Raw genomic sequence first — 20,812 nt, 5'->3', positions numbered from 1 at the left:
TATTAAATGCTCAATAAATTCAGGAACTTCCTGGACACAAAACTTTATTGGGAGCTATAAAATTCAATCAATGGACATTCCATCGCTTTTTGCTTCCTGCTTATTGACGGTCATTGTAAAATTGTTCCCACCATCGGCACTCTGATCAACCTTAACTTCCACCCGGAAGTCCGTATCGCTGGCCTTTGTCTTCCCCATGAGCTCCATATTACTCCTGGCCCTTGCTTCCATCTTCATTCTGTCCCGGAAACGCTTTGTGATATTGCTGTGATTCTCATGATAAGCAACCATCTGCTCGGGGATTCTCTGATTGAGCTCCGTGGCTGTCATGAGATCCAATTCAGTGCAATTCTGCCACTTTACCAGGAAATAAATCTCTCCATTCCCAAAATGAGATCCTGAAAAACGCCGGGAATGTAAACAAATATTCATTTTCTCGATATTTTCCCAACTTACCAACTATTTTCTCAAATTCCAGACCACGATCGAAGCCACGGGGCTTCTCAACTTCCTCAATCTTATTCTTCTTCCTGCCTCGGGTCATTTTTTCAAGGAATTTATGAAGATTTCTTGCAAAAATATAAAATTTTCTGTGAATTGTTTATGTTTTTATTGGGTTGTCCCATAAAGTTCATTCAATTATTCCAATATTCGAACATTCCAAGGCGAAGATTTCCAAAGAAATTCCTTCGTGATGGCGAAATTTCGCCATCAGTAGTCACACTTCAGATTAATTCGCCTTGTTCGCCTCACACAGATTGGATTTTTCGCCTGTGGTGTGTGAAGAGTTTTTCTTTGCAAGTGGAAGGAATTTTATTGAATTTATTAGTTAGTAAATTAAGCAAATAAATGGCAAAGTGGCAGTGAAATAAATCAGAGGAATCATCTTCTCTTCAGAGAATAAAAATTTGGACTATTTCCGCTTAATCTGTAAGTGTCAGAGCTCATTGAAATCCCCCCTCGTAGGAAGTTTTTTAGGGCAGAAGAATTTCTTTAAAAAAAATCCAAAATTATTAAATAAACATCTCCAGGAAAAGTCAGGAGATTCAGGGAAAAAGGTAGTAGGTACCCGGGAGATAATGAGAGTCAGTCTTGTGTGTTTTATGGATCAATGAGACCTCCAAGTTTGAGAGAAATTGATTGCCCCAGGGCGTCATAATATGGGAAAGTAGAGAGTCTTTTTTTGCACGGTGCTCCTCAGTGTCGCTTGGAGATCAAATGAGGAACAACTCTGGCAATGCTTGACTGCCCTGATGCAATTAGTAAGTGCACAGCAATTCCGATAAGATTGTCTGACATGATGTTTGGAATTCCTTGGGCGCGAGTTTGCCTCTGGTAATTGCTCTGTGTGTTTCACTCTCGGAATCACAGGCATCGCGGGCATCTTCGCTGGTGGCTTTGTGCGGAATCTCTCCTGCCCTGGAGGTAGCTGATTAAATGCTCGAGGGGGCACGTCTCGCCCTACATTCCATTTCCCCCCTGAACTACCTGGGGCGCGCCTGCGTCAGGATTCCATGAGAATCTTCCTCTCTCTTTACGCAAGTGCGCCACTCAATTATTGATCCGGCCACAAAACTCTCTTCCTCTCCTGGCCAACTCTGACTCACCGTACGTGTGCGCCAGTTGGAGGGCAAGAAGAGGCGGCTCAGTGCGCGCTCCTCAATTTGCAATTCCTCTCATGGAACACCCATGTCCCCTTCCCGCAAATGGTATTCTCAATGCAAGCAAAAAAAAACTGACTCCAAGCTCCAAATTCATGTGGGCGATTCGCAATTATATTCCGCCAAGGCTCTCTAGTAGTGCTGAATTCATGCCGTAAGTCTTGCTATATTTGTACGCAGTTGGACAATAATTTTTAATTCCAATGGTGCGAATAAAAATACAAAAAAAGGAAGCAATATACGCAGCAGAGAATGTTGATGCCCCTTACGGAGGGGTGGGTCATTGCCAAAATTCATTGTCTTCATTGATCTTAAAAGCTTCAAAATATTCTCCAACTGAGAATTGTGTTGATTGAGGAGTTAGATTGAAAGAAACGATAAAAATCATAGAATATTCAAATAAAGATTCTTCTGTGCTTTATTTAAACTTATTAGGAAAGTTTTATCGCAATCGGTCAAGGGGTTTTCTGTGATAGAAGGAATAAGCAGAGATTCAAACCAATTGCATGAATTTCTGGAACATTTAATCTTTAAATCTTTTTTCTTAAAATCATGCATTCAAACAACGATGATTCTAAAGGTTCTAAAAGGGTTTGGACCGTTTGGACACATCAAAAATTCCTTTTTCTAATTCAAAAGTTACAGAAAATTGCATAATTTTGATGTAAATTTTAGGCATTTAGTAGCATTGGGTCATTTCTGACGATCCATTCAACTTTTACCCTCATTTTCGCAGGCAGACGATGCTAAATTATTCATTAAAATAATCAAACTCATGACAAAGAGAAAGGCATTGTTAATGAGAGCAAAGATTAAGATATTACCTTAAACAACTTAGTCTAAAGAAAAGCCTTTGATCTGTTAAAAAATTATTTTTATTAAACGTTTATTTATCGCTTTTTAAATGTTTTTTTAGTGCAACACATTGCATCAGTTTTGCCTCGCTCAAATCATTGGTTCGAATCCCATTGATGATTTTTTTCTCTGAATATTTTAGATATTTTTTTATATCTTCTTTTAATTTAAGTACAAAAATGAATTATTCAAAAAAAACTTCACTTAAAATAACAATAAAAAAGATTAAAAAAATATACTCAATTCAGCCATTCCTGACCACAAAACGTATTTATTTTTTATTGGAAAACAATTAACAGAGGTCATCGTCACATTTATTTCTCAATGAACATCCTTCTCAATACATTTCAGTGAGAGAAATTCCTCTATATACCCCTGCTGTGTCCAATCGCATCCCTCAACTGCGAAGGGGTGCTATTTTCTATACAATAAAATAGAGTTAGAAAATAAATTGAGAGAGAGAGGAGCAAAAAGAGAGTGAAAAATTGAGGGGAATTCTCCACACTTTCATGGAAGATTTCACTCATTTTCTTCCATTAGTTCGTGTTCTCGCAAAAGAAACTACCTTTTTGCTTTTTTTCGGGCAAAATGTAATCAATTTCGGCTATTGCTGTGACGAAAATCATCCAGTGCGATTGTAAGTTTGCAATTAGTGTTGAATAAGGTGGTAGTGAGTTACGCAAAGGTCTGTGTTTTTGGGTAATAGAGGAAAGAAAAAAGAAAGTGCAAAATTGTGATTGAGATCGCATTGATTTTTTTTTCGCTCCTAAAACTCCCAAAGTCGCAATTTTCAAGAGATTTTTAGTATGGTTTCTTTTTATGTTCTCCATCTATGTTGTGCTGCGATTTCTTAGAAATTCAGAGCAATGTGTGGGGAGGTTTGTGAGCAAGAAAAGAAAATGAAAAAGAAATATATCGTAGCGCAGAATTATTAATGGGCATAGCATGAATCATTGGGACAATAATTATGAGTGACGTCATCCTATTATGTTTCGTACAAAATTCGGAATTCCTTCGACCCACTGCCCGAAGTTTTGGGGTAAAAAAAAAAACAGGGAAATTGAGAGGATTTTTATGCTGTTTTTTGTGCTCAATATTCGTTGAAACAATAAGTTCTTGAATTAATACAAGAAAAGTCCCCCCTATTGCCAATCCTTCAAGCAATATTTAGCAATAGGGGACGACTCCAATGGCTGATAAATTTTGCAAAAATTGACGGAGTGTTTTGTGATTTCTCTTTGCGCATTCCAAACTATTGAATTCATACAATGTTTTCCTTCTCATTCGGAGTCTCTTTTTAATTCTTTTGTACTTTGGTGACTCTCTTGAGAACTGTAGCGGGGTAATTTGATGAGTCTCGACATTGTGGATAACATATTTTTCTTATAACTACGTATAAACATAATATATGTATGGCTAAACAACTGAGAAAGAGGGTTGGGTTGAGCACAACTCAATTAATATCTTCAATATGTGCTTGTTTAGCATTTACATGCAGTGCTCTACACAACGAACGAACAATGATTTCTGTATCTTTCTTCTTGGGTCAGATTATGTCTTAAGCTCTCTTGTCTTGTGTGTTTGGGAGAGACTTGATAATTTCTTTAATTGCAGCAATTTTCAAGTCTTTTAGTCATCATGTGAAATAATCATGCCTTTCTCTTCTTTGAAATAAAACCAAATTGTTTGGCATGAATTTTTCGTCTATTAAATTTCATTTAAGACCTTTAAGACAGTCGTATAAAGAAGCAATGTTATTGAGCATTGCCAATATAATTTCGAGACCAAAATGCGTGAAAATTTCCATTCTTTTCTCTACTGTTCAAGTTTACCCGGAAAATCTCCCAATTTCCCGATAGAAGAAAGAAAATTTTTCCCTATTCACTATTTATAATAAAAATAATTATCTTTATTTCGAATAAATAAATACTTAAAGTCTGCTTGAAAGACAAAATGATTAAAATCCATGATGAAGACAAATTGTTCGTTCTTCGGGACATCTACTGTATGTTATACATTTGTCTCGTTTGTCTCATACTTTAACATGCAAGTCTTGTGCCGCTGAATTGTTCATTTTTCACAAGCAACGATGTCTTTAAGTCTATTGTAAAATGGAATGCAATATAATTACTTTATTCCAAGCATAATTTCTGCAAACTATGAGATGCGCCATCCCTGCATTTCTCCTCTCAAATACATCTCAATGAAATAATTTTTAACTACTGGAATTTTTATGAGAATTGTGTTTATTTCAATATGTCTAATATGCGCCATCAAGTGTTATTAAAATTTCAAAATTACATTTTAATTGCAATTTATTTTGGCTTTTTCTTATCTCACAGTTGGGAAATTTGCATGTTTCTCCTGCTTGTAGTTATTTGTCCTTGTGCTAATTGTCAGGTTTATTGATCTTATCACAACATTTCTCTACAAAAGCAAGGTTTTAATATAAATTTTCACGACCTTGCTTTTAGTGACTCTTTAAATTATACATCACAGTGTTTAAATTTTTTTCGTTCAATTTATAAACTTCCGTGCCTTCGAAAAAATTGTTTCTGCTAGAACTCGGTATGATTTGCCAAGTCAATTTGCAATGTATAGAGAGGATATTGCTTTTTTCGTCTCGTCTGGATGAAAATGAAATGAAGAAACTCTCATTTACTTAGTTTTTCCTCTATCAATAACGATGTAATCTCATTTCTTTATTAATGGACAGAGAGTGTGTACATCTTGTTGGAATTTTCGTTGTTATTATGTGATGATCCACAGATGGAAAAGTATGTAGTTTTGCCTGCATATAACTACATATGTGCCTCCTCAAATGAATATACACATAAAATTGTTGGAATTATGAGCAATAAGCCTGTACAGTGTTGTAACTATAAACTCCCATAAGAGGATAGTAAAGAAAAAATAAAAGATGAGAAGAGTAACAGAAGAAGAAAAAAAAGATGTCTTAAAGAGGATCATCCTTCGCCACGAGAATAAGATTCTTCCAAAATAAATTTTCAACAATATTTTGGAAAGATGTGAAGGGCCTAAGGGGGGAGATGGAGGATGGTGGGTTGTGTGAAAGAAGAGGCAATATACCAATAAAATTTCATTCGTTTTTCTTTTTACGATAGATGACATGTATTTTTAGATGAAAAAAATCTTCTCTGCGTGATTCATCTTCATGCAATAAATATATTTTGAAAAATATTCTCTTCAAACAATTTTCATTTGCCGCATGAGGGTGGATCTCCTCTTCATGATGTGAGAATGCATTCCACGGAATAATTACCGTCTTTAAAAACTTTTTAATGCTCCTCATCTTTGTCCTTTAATTGCTCCATGATTTTACGGAATTCTTTTAAGACAAATTGAAATATAAAAAGTCTTTTGAATTCATTTTTTAAATGAGAAATGAAAATATTTTATTAGAATATAAAATAGAACAACAAACTGTCTCCATCCCCATTGTCTGTCTTAGAACACTTCTCACGCCTTTAGGAGCGTTACAATTTAAATTTTTAATGAATGTTCTTTTTAGAATATTCCATGTGGAGTGGTGTTGCTAAGAGGGGTTCTCTTCTCGCGTTCTCGAGGTTCTCGATGAGTTCTCACCACAACATTATAATATATTGTAGAATATATATGAAAATGGTTAAAATACAACGATCCAAACAGCAATATAATGTCTATTTTGGGTAACGAAATTATTTATAGAATTTAAGAAGAGAAATTTATTCACTTTACATACATTCAGTGGAAAAACCTTTCCGGCCTTTCTCTCCTCCCAATCTCCAAGCCATACATACATTATAAACTATACGCAGCATCATTGAGCATATAAGACTCAATTTCTCGATGCTGGAGAAAAATGAAGAAACAAAAAAACGAAGATTTTGTCGAAGAATAAAACCGAAATGAGTTGGATGTATAAGAAAACAGTAAAATTCATTCCCAGAACACCAAATAAAAGCGCCACGCTTTAATACAGCGTCTTTGTTGTCTTTTTTTTTGTTTCTTAACAGATTTCTATTTTTGTTTTAATGAATAACTTCAGCAATGATCACGAATAATGTTGAGAAAATTTACTAAACAGGGTGTAGCAGGAGGATGAATACATTTGAATAATGTTTGATCATTTAATGTCCTTTGGAAGTTTTTTGTGTTTAACCAGTTCCGTAAGGGTTTAAATCCTTGGGGTTCTTTTGGGTGATTTCTCTGTTCAAAATATTCTCTAGAAGATTACAGAAAAGAAGCTCCTAAAGCCCTTTATTTTCATAAAATTATTGTTTGTTTTAAATGAGATTAATTGTGCTTTTAGTGGGTTTTCAAAAACCGATTAAGAACTTATTCTTTCTTGATCTTTTACCAAAAAACAGTGGAACTCTAACTCTCGATAAATCTATTTGCTAAAGAATCTTCTCTTTTGATTAAGAAAACAATTTTCACTTCATTGTTTTAGAAAATTCTTATTATTTTGTTATGAAAGTTCTTCTGAGTGCTCAACACCTTTAATTTTTTCCATTCAGAGTTAAAGCTTAGTGTTTTTGATAAAACTCTTCTCAAAATTAAACATTTTTTTTAACGAAAAATTATTCTTTTTAAATCCCAAAAACTTTTATATTTCCTCAAACATTCCTAATGGTATTGAATTCCTCCTAAATCACACGGCCGTTTTGTTTGAAAGATTTTGTGTTTTCCGAGAAAATAAAAATTCCAAAATTAAAAATCAACAGACTTTTCAATTTATATTTGTTTTTCTTTTCATTCCAGAGAACATCTTCGGTAAAAGAGGAAGATTTTGATGTAAGCGGACTTTCTCTGAAACGAATCTCTTTATGGCATTTCGAATAATTCATATCAGGTAAGATATTGATTTATTGTTGCAGAAAGAAGACTTTTCTTTTTTTTTTTTTAAGTAAATATAATAATGTGAAAATGGGAGGAAAGAATAGAAGAAGAAAATAAAGGATAGATCGAGAAATTGAGTTCGCGCGATGCGGGAGATGATGCTCAGAGGAGGAGATTTTACGCTGAGCGATCTATATTTGAAACAAGTGTATTTTTAATAATAAACACCAACCAGTATGTATTAGAGTTGGTGCACGATCGCGCCGATGTTGAGCCGTACGCGGGATAGGGAAAATTTTCAACCCAGAAGCTATGTTTTCATCTCAACTCAGAGAGAGAGTGTTTTTAGTATTCCAGTAGCCACGGATCCGATTATATTGGTTTTGATGATCTCTCTTGTGCGGGTGCGCTCAGTCTCTTCCCGCGTAAATTTCTTCTTCACGTTGAGCTAATAAAATAAAATCTTGTGGTGCATTTATTTAAATGCGCGTGGAATTACTTTGGGGGATTCTACTCATTGTGACTTATTCTTGAAAGAAGGGGTGCCCCAGTGTGTGGATAAATTGTATTTGTTTGTTGAGAAAAAAGAACTATTTTGTGAGGAGGGGAAAAAAGTTAAGCGATTGTGGAATTATTTAAATTGGTACCTAACTGGTGTAATTATCAACTGCATGTTGAGCTCTTCACCGCACTGATTATTTAGGTTGTTGTTGTTTGAGAAGACGAAGGAAAAACTCCCCCTAAAAGTCACCGCATTCGGTGTTATGTGAATGGATAAACATCATTGTGGATCCCTCGCACATTATCTCATCGGATTGTTCACTCAAAAACTCCCCCCGACGTTGAAGGAGCAAAGGAAAAAAAAAATGAGGAGTTGGTCCCAAAAATTTTCCCATAAATTCTCATAGTGTAAAGACACTGTGAAATATTTACTCTTGAAGTGAATTTGAGAATGGAGGGTGACACCAAATAGCTTTCGGACACTTTTTTCTCTACCACACTATGAATTTTCCTAAATGAATTTAGGCCGTGAAAAAAATTGTATACAATTATTCATTATGGATGCTTTCTTACACTTCAACGGAGAATATTGTTGAGGAGAGACGAAAGAAAAAAAAAAAGAAAAATAGAGAGGCCATTTAGTTGAGATCATGCGACGTTATTGAGGGTTTTCGCGGTGAAATGTCTTTTAAACTATTGCCAAAAATATTTATATTCTTCATTGAATTAAAATTAGATTAACTTCTCTTTTATTTAATTGATCAAAGTTCGACTTTTGTGAAATATAAATAAATTTTCTCTTAGTTTTGGCATGGTTAGGATAGTCTAGAGAAAATATTTCTAATTTATTCTGATGAAGATTTGACAGAAATTATTCCTGATTCTCAAAATTTTAGTTTTCAATAGATTAATTTGTAGATGTAGACTTTGAAGCACATAAGAATAGCTCTTGATTCAAGCTTTCATTAAGCAATTAATGAAAGCTTTAATGCAGGATTAAAAGCTTCTACTCCATGCCCGGACTAAATGGAATTTAATGTAAAAGACATTTCATACTCATAAACCGATAAAATTGACTTCCAACGCTCTTAGACGTTCCACTTTTCTTCATTATGAACTTGGAATGAGTACCATTTGAGGGGGAGAAACGTGGGAACCATTACCCATGTGAGACAAGGTGTGGATATGCCTTCTTCTTTGAAAATTCAATACAACTGCGACATTTTTTTTTCTGCGCTCGTCTCAACAGATTGACAATTTCCATTGTGGGTGATCCATATAATTGAAGATTAAAAGTTTGATCTTCTAAACAACAAGAAAAAAGATGAATTTTCCTCACCCACATGTGTGCGCATATAGAGCACAGAGAGAGAGAGATGATTTTGAGCAGGAAGTTGGTACGCTGTGAGATCGATTTTTATTGACATCACTATTTTCCTCCTCAGTGATTCAGTAATATGTATTCCCTTTCAAGCAAAATGATGTTTTGGGTTTAAATATAAAACATTTTGCGCGTGTAGGGTGAAGAAGGAAGGACAGAATTAGTTTTCTCGTTGTTTTCATACTAACATTGCGCCTTTTGTGCTAATGTGTGGTAGCATAAACACTTAAAATTCCCCGCTTAAAAGTTATGCTGTGTGATACATACATTTTGCATGGCAAAGAGCACTTCACAGCAGCACTGATAACGCCATGCAAAGAGGACTCACAGCGTTGGTCTATTTTAAATTGTTCTCAATTGGCATCAATTCAAATGTATGAACTCATCGCCACATTCTCGCGTCCCGAACCTTATGTTTTCACACACATATGTAGCACGTTTTTATCAAAATATATATAACGATATTGTATGTAGATATGTATCATTAAATGATGAGTGTGGTAAAGGCAGTGAAAATAGCTCTGCAGAGGAGGTGGATTGAGGAGAGATAAAAATTAATTTCCAATATGGCAAAAGTATAGTGGTGCAATGACATTTAAGATAAATATTGGTGCACATATGGATGGGATTTGACTTCATCACCAATTTGATTCATTTCCTCAATTTATTTCCTCCCAAGTGAATTTATGCGGTGGAGGATTTCAATTTCCTCAACTTCATTCAAATTAGATATTTTATTCATTCGTATTTATTCACATAAGAAAGATGAGTGTAGGTAATTAAAATAGGAACTATGTAGGTAATAATAATATATCATCTCGAATGTTAAAATCAAACTCGCATTGTTTGTTTTATGTGGAGAAATTATATTGGCTATAGGCGTATTCATTATTATTATTATAAATCTGCAATGAGAAGAGTTTTAAAGGGAATTTCTCGTGAAAATTTTTGTAAAAATATTCACATTTTCTTTAACAGAAATGCAAAGAAATTGTTTATAATTCTGTTCTAAATATTTTTCCTTTAATGACGAAGTTTGTCCAACAAAGTTTCTTTGCCAAATAAAAATGAATGATTTAGCAGTTTCATTGAGAAAATGTTGCTTTCTTCCTTCTTGCGGTATTAACCCTTTGATGCTTGTAATGGAAATTTTCCTGGGTTGAATTGGAGTAAAAAGATAACGTGAATTTGAATTTAAATCCACAAAAAATTGTAAATTAGAGTTTTTATAAGAAGAATCAATTTTCAGCGATGAATTGTGATTGGCTGATAAATTCAGGAAAATCATTTTCATTGGCTATTGGTACGAAATTAATTTAAACAGCGTAATAGAGGGCTCTTAGGATGTTTGATCATGTGCGGTCTGATTTTCTTTTGCATAAAACTGCATCAGTTTCTTAGCTTTTCTCTACTCTCAGTTAAATCAAATTTATTGAGACGATATGCAAATGCAATTTGCGCACTCAGACAGAAAGATCCCTTATCTGCTAAAACCTCTTCATATTACAAACAGAAACTTGATGCTGTTAGCACTTTGCAAAGTCAATTCACCGCTAGGAGTGATTTTTAATTAATTTCTATGCTCACACATCTCATAGTGATTGACTTTAGAAATATGCAAAAAATACTTTCACAAAGATGGCAATAATATCTTTCACTCCAAACTCATCTTAACATCTCTGCGCGTCTTGGCATTCGCATGGTTGTTCAATATGGCAGATAGATGAGAGAAAAAAAATGGCAATAATACATGCAATGTGTAGCATAATCAATGCACAATATATAAGTTAATTTGCACGCAAAATTCTCCCACAATAAATTAGTAATATCACACTCATGTTTTAATGTGTAATTGATGACTCTAAAACACGCCACAACGTAACATTTTCCTGAGTCTGTTTCTTTTCTCATATTCTTCAATTTTTTCTCAAATGATTTTTGGTGCAATAATTCGTATGGGAAGTGTTTGGGGTTGGTGTATGTACGTACAATAATAATCTTTTGATCATATTCTGGCTGGAACTGCATCTGTGTGGTGACATTGTACTGGGACGTTGGAGATCAGTATGAATTAAACATCCGCTCCGCGAGTTGGGCTGAAAGCTCGTTGCTTTGAAAGCGTTCTTTAATGTAAAACATTAAATTTATTTGTTTGATTTTTTAGAAAATTTTTTAGGAGAGAATTCTTTTTTTCTTGTAGATTTCGGCATTTTAATAGAATAATTTTAAAAGTAAAAGAAGTTTATAATTAAGAGTTAAAACTTCTTTAAGATTTTGGTTTAGATTAGTAAAAAAATTGGTTAATATTTACAGTAAAGCTTTCTGTCATAGGACACCTAGAAAAAAAATACTCTCTTCACATCAACTTTGCATAGAAGTTCTACCAATTCAAGTTCTACAATTGGTTGAAAAAAAACTGGTGGGGAAACTTCTCAACCAATCAAATTCACCGATTTATCCGATTTTTCATTCGTCTTCACTTCGTGAATCATTCGGCAAGACGTTGAACGAATTTAAAAAGTCTATCAAAGCAATAACGAATTTTCTGCACAACTCAATAAGTCATGTTGGGCTTATTTTCTTCTCCTATGGCGACATACGAGCATATTATTCATCCACCAAACAAAATTCATTAGGTTCTCGCAACTTAGACGACGACTCATGTGGCTTTTCTTCACTCACAGTGTCTCCCTTTCCTCATGTTGCCAGTCTGCGCATACAAAACAATAATTCCTTTGACTCTCTGCTAAATATTTCCGAGTGAACAACTTTTTTACCCTCCTTCTCTGAAATTTATTTTTCTACAAAATTTCGTTTTTCTTTTCCCTTGAACTTTATCAGAAGGCGGTTGTTTAAAAAAAAAAAGAGAAGAGCCTCTGCAGTTGAAAGTGCTTGTTGTGGTGCGATAAAGAATACAAGCAATTATATTTCTAAGAATTAGTTGCTGATAAAAGGAAGATTGTGGAGTGTGTGTATTGAAATAAATATTAAAATATTATAAATTTCAGAGAAAAATCTTATTTAAAGACTTAATAATTTATGATGGTGCCGTGATAATGAAGATAAGAAACTTCTTTTGGAAAATAAGTAGTGATGATGATGATGTTGTTGCAACATAAAACATCGTCAAAGTGTTTTGGCATTTAAAAGTGAAGCATTTAAGTTTTGCCAAGGAAAAAAACTGCCAAAAGGGCATTTTACCATTTACTAATGCTTTTAATATTTATGGTGTGTTTAATGAAAATCTGGAATATATCAATGAATAAGTCGCGGAAATGCGATACAAAAGAAAATAATTTCTTTTGTCACATGGACTTGCAAACCGCAAAGAAAGGTACATGACTTCTTATGGGAGGAGGGTGGGGGGCAAACAATATTATAAGAAAGTAGAGAGGGAGGGATGAACAATTCACTTGCAAGAGTTCACTAAAGCGACGTGTAATGGATCGATTTTTAAAGTTCTATTGTTCTCTCAATTTATTTTTATAGTACTTCCTTACACTCTTTGCTTATTCTAATATGTAGTAAAAAGTAATGTATAGGTATATTCTTTGCATATTATTTAGTTTCTAATTCTCTTTCGTATTTGTAAAACAGGCAAAAAATCCGTGCGTGGCATGTCCGAGCAGACATACCGTAAAAAGTCACGATTATTCAATTTAAACCCTCAACAACAACAACAACACTACAATAAGGTCCCATTGTCGAGTGTTGCACTAAATTTGTGTGACGTTGAATTGTCAAAGACGACGTCGACGTGTGGTGTTGCTGCTGCTGCCGCTTCTGCTGCAAATATAGCCACTAATGACCAAGATATTGGGAATAATAATTTTCAAGAGTCAATCGCCCGGCAGCGACTGACTGAGGAGCATCTAAAGACAAACGTCCAAATTGTGTTGACAAACATCAATCGCAACTACAACGCATTGCAGGGTGTTGCTGCGCTGCATGCCAACAAGCACAACAACCAACAACAGCTTTTGGATAGTTTAAATTGCAAATTAATCGACAAGATGACCAGCCCGGAGGCGGATTACAATAGTAATCCACATTATGCACTTAATCAGCTTCAATGCTCCGTTGCCTCATCGCAAGATTTCACTCACGACAACTCTGATTATCAGTGGTTTCTGGATTATGGGTATGTACTACATAATTTCTATACATTTTCATTAGGTATATTGATAGATAAATTGAGCTATTTCCTACATAGACTATATTTTATTACCCCGCGCGATGAGACAAACAAAGTGAAACTCTCTCTATGTGTCACGTTTCCCCAAGCTCTGACTGGGCATCACATGCCGTGGATTTTGTTGATTAAGACACTCATATAATGGGAGGTTTTTCATTCAAGTTCTGTATGCTCTGTTGGGCTTTGTTTTATCTGAATTTTTAATTAAAAAATAATTATAGAATGCACCTGAACTTGATACTTTCATACATTTCACTGATAATGAGGGGAAATTCAATGAAAAGTGTTTGATTTTTCAATTTTATTTGTTGATTTTTCTAAAGTTTAATGAATTTGATTATAACTTCAGTGATGTTATTAAAAATTTCAATTGTTTAATTTATAATTTCAGAAATTGAAATAGTTTTCATAAGCTGAATCATAAATTACAAGTTATGAACTTAAATAAATTTGAATTTATAAATTTCAGTGTCTGAATTATAAATTTCAATGATTAAATTTTAAATTTCATACCCTGAATGTTTTTCTTTTGGGTATTATTATTTTAAGAGTAATGGAAAAAGTTTCAAAGAATTAATTTTTCGATCTTAACAATTTTAGTGTTTGAGTTTTAACCTTACTAAATTGAAGTTTAATTTTCAGAATTGAAATCTTAAGTTTAACAATTTAAATAAATAATTTCATGATTGTGTTTTCTGGAATTATATGAACCATCATAAAATTTTTAATTATTTTTTTTTTTAATTCTTAAAGTTATTCTTGATTATTCAAAAATTCTAGAATTCCAATTTCAGTTTTTAGAGCTTCAAAAAAAGTTTTTCTGTAATTTTTTAAATCAAAAGAATTAAATCTAGGTCTTACGTACTAAATAAATAAAATTAATTTACATTTTCGATAAGTAATTTTTGCTTAGAACTTTTTCTATTTTTTATTTTAATGTCTGAAAAATATTATTCTGAATTATTCTAAGTTTTCTGAAATTGAAAATTAAATCACCTAAATTCTTAATTTAGCCTCTGACAGTGACTAGTAAAAAACATATTCCCTAAATTCTTAAATTTTAGCTTTTATTGTGATTAACTTGACTGATCCTGTTGAGAATATCCTGAGTTGTCCTTCCAATATAAAATTTATCACATTCCCAAGGAATTGTTCATATTCTTTTTGACTTAAGTGTTTAAATTGTTGCCAATTTGAGTAAAATTAAAATTAATTTGTCATGACAAAAGTTCATGGAATACGTACAACATTTCCCGTTTTCCATTAATGATTTGGGGTGATTCAAAATTACTCACAAATAAACATTGATAAGGCACTGATTGTGGGGGGAAACATTGATAACGATTCTTCCCTGAAATCAGGCCATTAGCGATATAGGTATTATAGGAGGTATTTTGAGTAATAAGAAATTCTACTTTCCACGTGAAAAGGTATCGAGAAGGTGTTCCCCATCAGAGTATCTTATCATCGCTGTCCGCATCGTACAATGGTATCGGTGAGTTGTCCTACTATGAGGACTTGGCGAAGAATATTGATGTGAATTTAGCTGAAGTTGATATGGAGAGTTTTCGTGCTGAAGACATAAATTCCCTCCTGAATATCCCATCGTCGCGAAAGAGGCCTGAAAATGAATTTGATGCATCAATTTGCAAGTCAGAATTGCTCTTTTCACCCGTCAAGGAGTCACACATTAGTGTGGATTCATTGGATATGGATGGGTATCCGAATGAGGATATTATACTCACGTGTAAGGCCAATAAGGATAACTACACGATTGCCTTTGAGGGGAGTATTGCGTATTCGGAGGATAGTTACTACGGGGAGACGCGTGGTGGTGGTGGGGGGCGTCATCAGAGGATTGATGAAGTTGTGCGGAGGAAGGCATTGGAGTCTATGTCGCGGTCAGATACGGGATTTACGACGTGGAGTAAGTTGAAGAAGGCAGCAAGTTCCCAGCTTCAGCGGTATCCATCGGGGAACAATAATACCTCTGTGACGCAAGTGCCGCGACACAATCCACACTGTATCCTGCGAAAGAGTTCGAGTATGCCGAGTTTGCATCATCCGGGTGGGAAGGGGAATGTGCTTAATGTGAGTCAAGCAGTGAGTAGTTTTGCAACAAATGGGCGTTTTCCGAGGGTGGTGATGCCCTCATCGGGTACAGAGAGTCCAGCTCCGTTGCAGAGTAGCAGCAATACGAGCAACAATGAGCATGTGCCCAATCAACCGTCGTTTAGTCTCGTGAAGTTGTTCATTAAGCAGAAGAGTAATTCAACGGACACCTGCATGGATGTTTCTTCGGGATGTTGGCCAAGTGATTCATCATCATCGGCTGAGCAGAATCGTGTCCGGAAGAGAAGTATGAATGATTCAGGGAAGTGTTCGGCGTTGAGTAGGCACGATGAGGAGGGTGACGATGATAGTAGTAGCTGTCAGTACGATAGTCTCGATGTTCAGGTGAATATGGACAACAAGGCAGCTGCTACGCGGCAGCGTTCCAATGATCTGTACAAGGAAGTCTTTGATTCACCATCACGACGAAGCTACAAGGAATGCAATCTCAACATTCGCACACAACCCAAACATCCGGCTGTCTTTAATCTAAACAACAACAATTCCCTCGAAGCAAATAAGAGTCTCACCGATACAAGTCGTACGAGTGAGAATTTAACGCAGGTTTACAATAAGATGCGTGTGCCATTGGATATGATAACGAGATCAATGCAAACATCCTTCCCCATTGCACCGCCCAAGGAGCGCGTGAAGGTTGTTCCGCCATCATTCTTAGCACAGCTGAATAGGCATGAAAAGAAGACGGCACCCGTGTATGTGATCTACCCCAATTACACGCTGCCCAATTTGGATTTCCTCGAGATGCAGAATGAGGTGATACTGTCACCATTGGAATTTCCCGCCACGAAGCGTCCCAGGCCGAAGTCTCTGGCTGACATTGAGAATATCGCAGCCGGGAAGTACAATCACATTGTTGACTGGAAGTCACTCTTTATGCTGCTGCCCAAGGAGTACCGACGAATGCTGCGGAATCTACCCGAAGTGGAGGATGATGTGGATGACTATGATGTGGATGTAACGTCGCAGAAGCCAATCTTCTCAATGACACCTCCAATTCGACGATCCTCCCGGCCATTGTCGTGCGATTGCGCCAGCTACGTTCAGGGTACATGCACTTCCAGCAGCTCCAATTCATCCACAAATCAACCCCCAAGTTCCGGCTATCGTGGCTCCTCGACACTCCTCACGGATTCCGAATTGGATAACAACAATGACAATATGCGCAATATGTATGTGTATCAGTATGATAATAATAAGATTGAGAGTGATGTGGAACGCCCACCAACGGGGAGGAATGTCAAGGGGATCCTAAGACGTGGTGCTAGTCAGCCGAAGCCACGCTACAAGCGGAATAGTATGATTGAGGAAGAGCAAAGGGCGCAAGTGGAGAAGAGAAGATCCCTCCAGGATATCCCCTACTACGAGGACTTCCCGGAGGAGTATGAGAGTGTGGACAAGCGCCTCCCGTACAGATCACGACCCCTCTACTCCGGGTACAACAACATTGACCCCAGCAATCATCGGCTTCCGCACCCAAAGCAGTATTACGACTGCAATGCAGTTAAACTCAATAAAACCAACTACAACTACATGACCGAATTGAATGATCTTGAGCTCAATCGTGCCCTTTCGGGGCGCCTAAGTCAAACACCACCCTTTACATCACCACAGAAAGACCCAGATGCCGATGCGAGAATTCGCGCGGAGAACTTCCTGAGTAGTGTACCAAAGTCCGAACTAAAGTACTACGCAGAAGTTGCGAATATTCTGGAGTCCATTGAGAATGTAACAGAGCCGTATGATCGCCTCAAGTTGCGCAATGAAGTCAGTCGGGCTCTTGTGCAGAAGAGGGTTTCATTCAATCCACCCGAAGGGACAAATAATCCAAATATTATCAACAATAACCTCCTCGTGATGCCCGCAGCGGGGTTGAAACCCTTCACAACACCCCCCAATTCACCAAACATCTCAATGGCCGTACCCAAAGCGAAGGCAGCTGCATCGGAGAAGGAGAAACAGGAGAAGATCCAGAGTAATCGTTTCAAAAGACTGCAAATTCAGTGGGAGTTGCTGAGTAAGGAGAGTCAGGGCACACTGAAGGAGAATAAGCTGGAGACAAAGAGTGGTGGATCAACCCCCACATCAGCACCCAAATCGAGAATTCCACGACCTGTCAGCTATCCAACGGCAAAGTAAGTTAAAGAAATTCTTTTTTCTTATTGGAATTTGAGGTGTTTTAATTGAGGGGAATTTTCGTGTTTGTTGAAGGCCTCTCCACACGGATAACAAGAGTCTCAGATCACCGAGTAAGATTGTTCCGCCGCGGAAGTACACCACGACTGCTAATACATCATCACCCACAATTCCTCCTGCTGTGACAACAAGAACGACAACAAAATTGCATGGAACACCAAAGAGAACACCAACCCCAAGGTGAGATAATGATTCCTTTTCTGTGCTTAAAAATTAATTCTTAAAATATTGAAAAATTCTTAAGGAAAGTTAAGAAATAAATTTTTAAAAAAAACCGACTTAAGAACTGTAAAGTTTATGAATTTGTAAAATGAGTTTCTCCTAAAGTTTGAATGAAATTAGCTTAGAATTTTAATAAAGAATTCTTTAGTTAAATTTTGATAAATGAAAATGTATTTTGACACATTCTGTGCTTTTGGACACCTTAAGGTTTTACTGACAGCACTAAAAGTTTTTTACATTACGATTTTTTTACGCCATGAAATTTTTGCGCCCTTCACGTGTCAACCTTTACCCAACCCAGCTGGACAATTCCGGATAATTTCTAAAGCTGATATTTTCTTTTACAATGTAAATATTATGTATATATGTAATTACAATGTCCCAAAAACACTTGTATGTAAAAGGGAGAAATAAATTATTATTATTATTTTCTTTTGCAATCACAGAAGAAGCCTTAATAGGCTAGAGAATTGAACCCAGAAAACATAAAGAACACAAGAATTCAAAAAAATATTCACTAGTACCTACGATAAACCTTTAAAATTACTTTTAAAAGGAACATAAGAAACTAGAAAGAAACCTCAAAACCTGATAAATATGAAACAAATTTTCGCGAAAGAAACAATTTTTTTCCATGAAAGAAGAAATTTCGCTTTGTTCCAGTTTTGCTTTACTTTCCAAAGAATTTTGATGTGATAGAATTGCAGTAAAGTATGGACAAGCCGGGTAAAATGGAATTTATTACATGTTGGATAAAACCAAATAATTTTCGTGTATTATACGCTTGTTTAACGTATTAAAATTTATAGAAAAGATTCTTTATAAGGTCTGAAGCTCTGGCAAAATAATTTTTTTCAGTATGAAAATTCTAATAAATAGAATTATTAACAGCTTTAACAAAAGAAAAGTTTTTTTTAACATTAAATAATAAAGAAATCAGAGATTTTTCTTATTACATAAATAAAATTCAATTTATTGTGATTTTTAATAGCGATCTTTATTAAATTCAAACGACATTTCGGAGGTTATTTGTCTCTTTCTTCAGGTCTGCAATTCTGACAAAGAACGAATTTCTTTAAATACTTGTTAAACATTTTTTTCATTTAAAGAATTTTCTATTAAATTTTATAATAAATTTATTTATTATATAATTTTTTTTAACGCTTCAAAAATTTTTACATTGAAAATAATAATTTTCTTTCTTTTTCTTTTCAGGGTAGCAACAAGAACTCGGTAAAGTAAATTTGGGATTTAAAGTAAATTTATCATTTTCTTAATTATTAAGAAGGAAAAAAGTGAGCATATATAGTAACATTTTAGATGAAGAATAATGCTATATATATAAATTATTTACTTATAAATTTAATGTAATGAGAAGCAGTTAAAAAACAAATGAAAATTCATTTTAACATCCAAGAAAATGCAAAGAAAGTAATGAGTTTAAGAAGAAAACTCCTTTCTGCAGCAACGTGGCGGTAAAATACTCACATAAAAAATGAATTTGAAAACAAAAGTGAAATTAATGGTAAAAAGAATGAATTATTTCAACAATTTCTTCACCATATTTAAAATATATTTATCACTCTATTAATTCGTAAGTTTAAATGTGTGCTTCTCGACGAATTTTCTGTTTTTTGCTTTGAAGATTTTTTTTCACACAAAATGATTTTTTTTTTTTGAATTTCTAAAGCGACCACGCAAATGCTTTTGCTGACAAAGAAGATGAATAAGAAGTAGAAGGAGGTGGATTGTGTAATGAATTAATTAAAAAATGGATGGAAATTGTGAGAATCAAATGAAAAGTAATATAAAATAATAGAAGAAGAAAAAAAAACTTTGTAATTGCTTCCTTTTTATGTGAACTATTCATTTTTTTTTCTTTATTAATATTGAAAAAGTTCTAAAATGAAATTTTAAATGAAAAGAAGAATCTTTATTGGATTAGTTAAATGTATTGAGTTGCAAAGTGATATTCTCTTATAGGATAAAATATTAATTATATTAAAAAAAAAGTAAAACATTTTAAGAAAGGCAAAAACCCTTTAACTTATAAGCTATCACAGAAGAGAGAGAGAAAGAGAAAAAAACAAACAAACTAATATTACTTTTAATGTAATAATGGAAAAAATATCAATTTTATCAAATACCCGCGTTCTTAAATTGCTTACATTTGTGAGAAAGAAAGGAAGAAGGAGCAACGGAAATTGTGAAGATTTGCGCAGTGATGGATGCATTTTGCAGATTTAATTAATTACTTTTTCTTAAATTAACGGAGATTTTTTCTTATTATTTTTGAACAATGAATATGCCGAAGAAGTGCCATATGAAATAATTTATTTTTTGCTATGATATGCAAAATGGATTTTTCGACGTGGAAAAAGTTATGTAATAATAATAAAAAAAATGTAGAAAAAGGACTCTATGTATTGTAGTTTATGTAGAGGACTTTATTTCTATACAAGCTACTCTCCCAAAGACGAACAAATTATTTAAAAAAAAGATTTTTTTGCAATTTTATTTGTCTGAGAATGCCTCAATGAAAATTTTATTTTTTAATTTTTTGGATTCTCTGCATTGTAAAAGATTTTATTTATTGCTTACAATGAGTTTAATAAAAAAAAATACTTGTCTAATTAAAAAATTCTCTGTGTTTTATTTTCTCAATTTAGTGGTCTTCGGAAAGGACTTTAGTCAATGTTGTGTGAGAAAATTGCTCATTTGAGGGAACAATCTGAGCACGGTTAGATGATCAAAAAAGAGTAAGAAATCGCCAAAGAAACTTCCTGTTTTCCCTATTTTCCATTGTAATGTGCTAGAAGAAAGATTGTG

At 34.5% G+C, this 20,812-nt stretch overlaps 3 protein-coding genes across 6 annotated transcripts in view; 2 read left to right on the top strand and 1 right to left on the bottom strand.

Moving 5' to 3' along the window:
- LOC129786719 (glutamate-rich protein 2) overlaps positions 1-20,812 on the top strand; it is an 871,459-nt gene that overhangs the window by 154,082 nt on the left and 696,565 nt on the right. The gene's annotated exons all lie outside the window — the stretch shown is intronic.
- Positions 3-632, bottom strand: LOC129786734 (uncharacterized). Its single transcript, XM_055821926.1, has 2 exons — positions 457-632; positions 3-398 (listed from the first exon to the last, which is right to left on the bottom strand). Exons 1-2 carry the CDS (start codon positions 542-544, stop codon positions 64-66), a joined length of 423 nt encoding a protein of 140 aa, XP_055677901.1. The 5' UTR covers positions 545-632; the 3' UTR covers positions 3-63.
- On the top strand, positions 755-20,624 carry LOC129786646 (uncharacterized). Of its 4 annotated transcripts, none has more exons than XM_055821785.1 (6): positions 755-930; positions 7,281-7,371; positions 12,838-13,381; positions 14,866-17,700; positions 17,777-17,941; positions 19,199-20,624. In XM_055821785.1, exons 3-6 carry the CDS (start codon positions 12,858-12,860, stop codon positions 19,218-19,220), a joined length of 3,546 nt encoding a protein of 1,181 aa, XP_055677760.1. In that variant the 5' UTR covers positions 755-930; positions 7,281-7,371; positions 12,838-12,857; the 3' UTR covers positions 19,221-20,624. The 4 variants fall into 4 exon arrangements, with proteins under 4 accessions (XP_055677760.1, XP_055677761.1, XP_055677759.1 ...); XM_055821786.1 differs by lacking the exon at positions 755-930 and adding an exon at positions 3,083-3,153; XM_055821784.1 differs by lacking the exons at positions 755-930; positions 7,281-7,371 and adding exons at positions 7,711-7,972; positions 12,249-12,574.

The sequence above is a fragment of the Lutzomyia longipalpis genome, chromosome 1, assembly GCF_024334085.1.
Source record: "Lutzomyia longipalpis isolate SR_M1_2022 chromosome 1, ASM2433408v1".
NCBI lineage: Eukaryota > Metazoa > Arthropoda > Insecta > Diptera > Psychodidae > Lutzomyia > Lutzomyia longipalpis.
The sequence above is the reverse complement of the archived record's forward strand: the minus strand, read 5'-3'. Positions and strand labels throughout refer to the sequence as shown.

Excerpts from the sequence above, each read along its gene's own strand:
- LOC129786734 (XM_055821926.1), bottom strand. The coding sequence starts at position 544 with ATGACCCGAGGCAGGAAGAAGAATAAGATTGAGGAAGTTGAGAAGCCC. Across the intron at positions 399-456 it reads GGAATTTGAGAAAATAGTTG|GATCTCATTTTGGGAATGGA; the intron begins GTAAGTTGGGAA and ends GGCGTTTTTCAG.
- LOC129786646 (XM_055821784.1), top strand. The coding sequence starts at position 12,451 with ATGCTTTTAATATTTATGGTGTGTTTAATGAAAATCTGGAATATATCA. Across the intron at positions 13,382-14,865 it reads CAGTGGTTTCTGGATTATGG|GTATCGAGAAGGTGTTCCCC; the intron begins GTATGTACTACA and ends CCACGTGAAAAG. Across the intron at positions 17,701-17,776 it reads GTCAGCTATCCAACGGCAAA|GCCTCTCCACACGGATAACA; the intron begins GTAAGTTAAAGA and ends TGTTTGTTGAAG.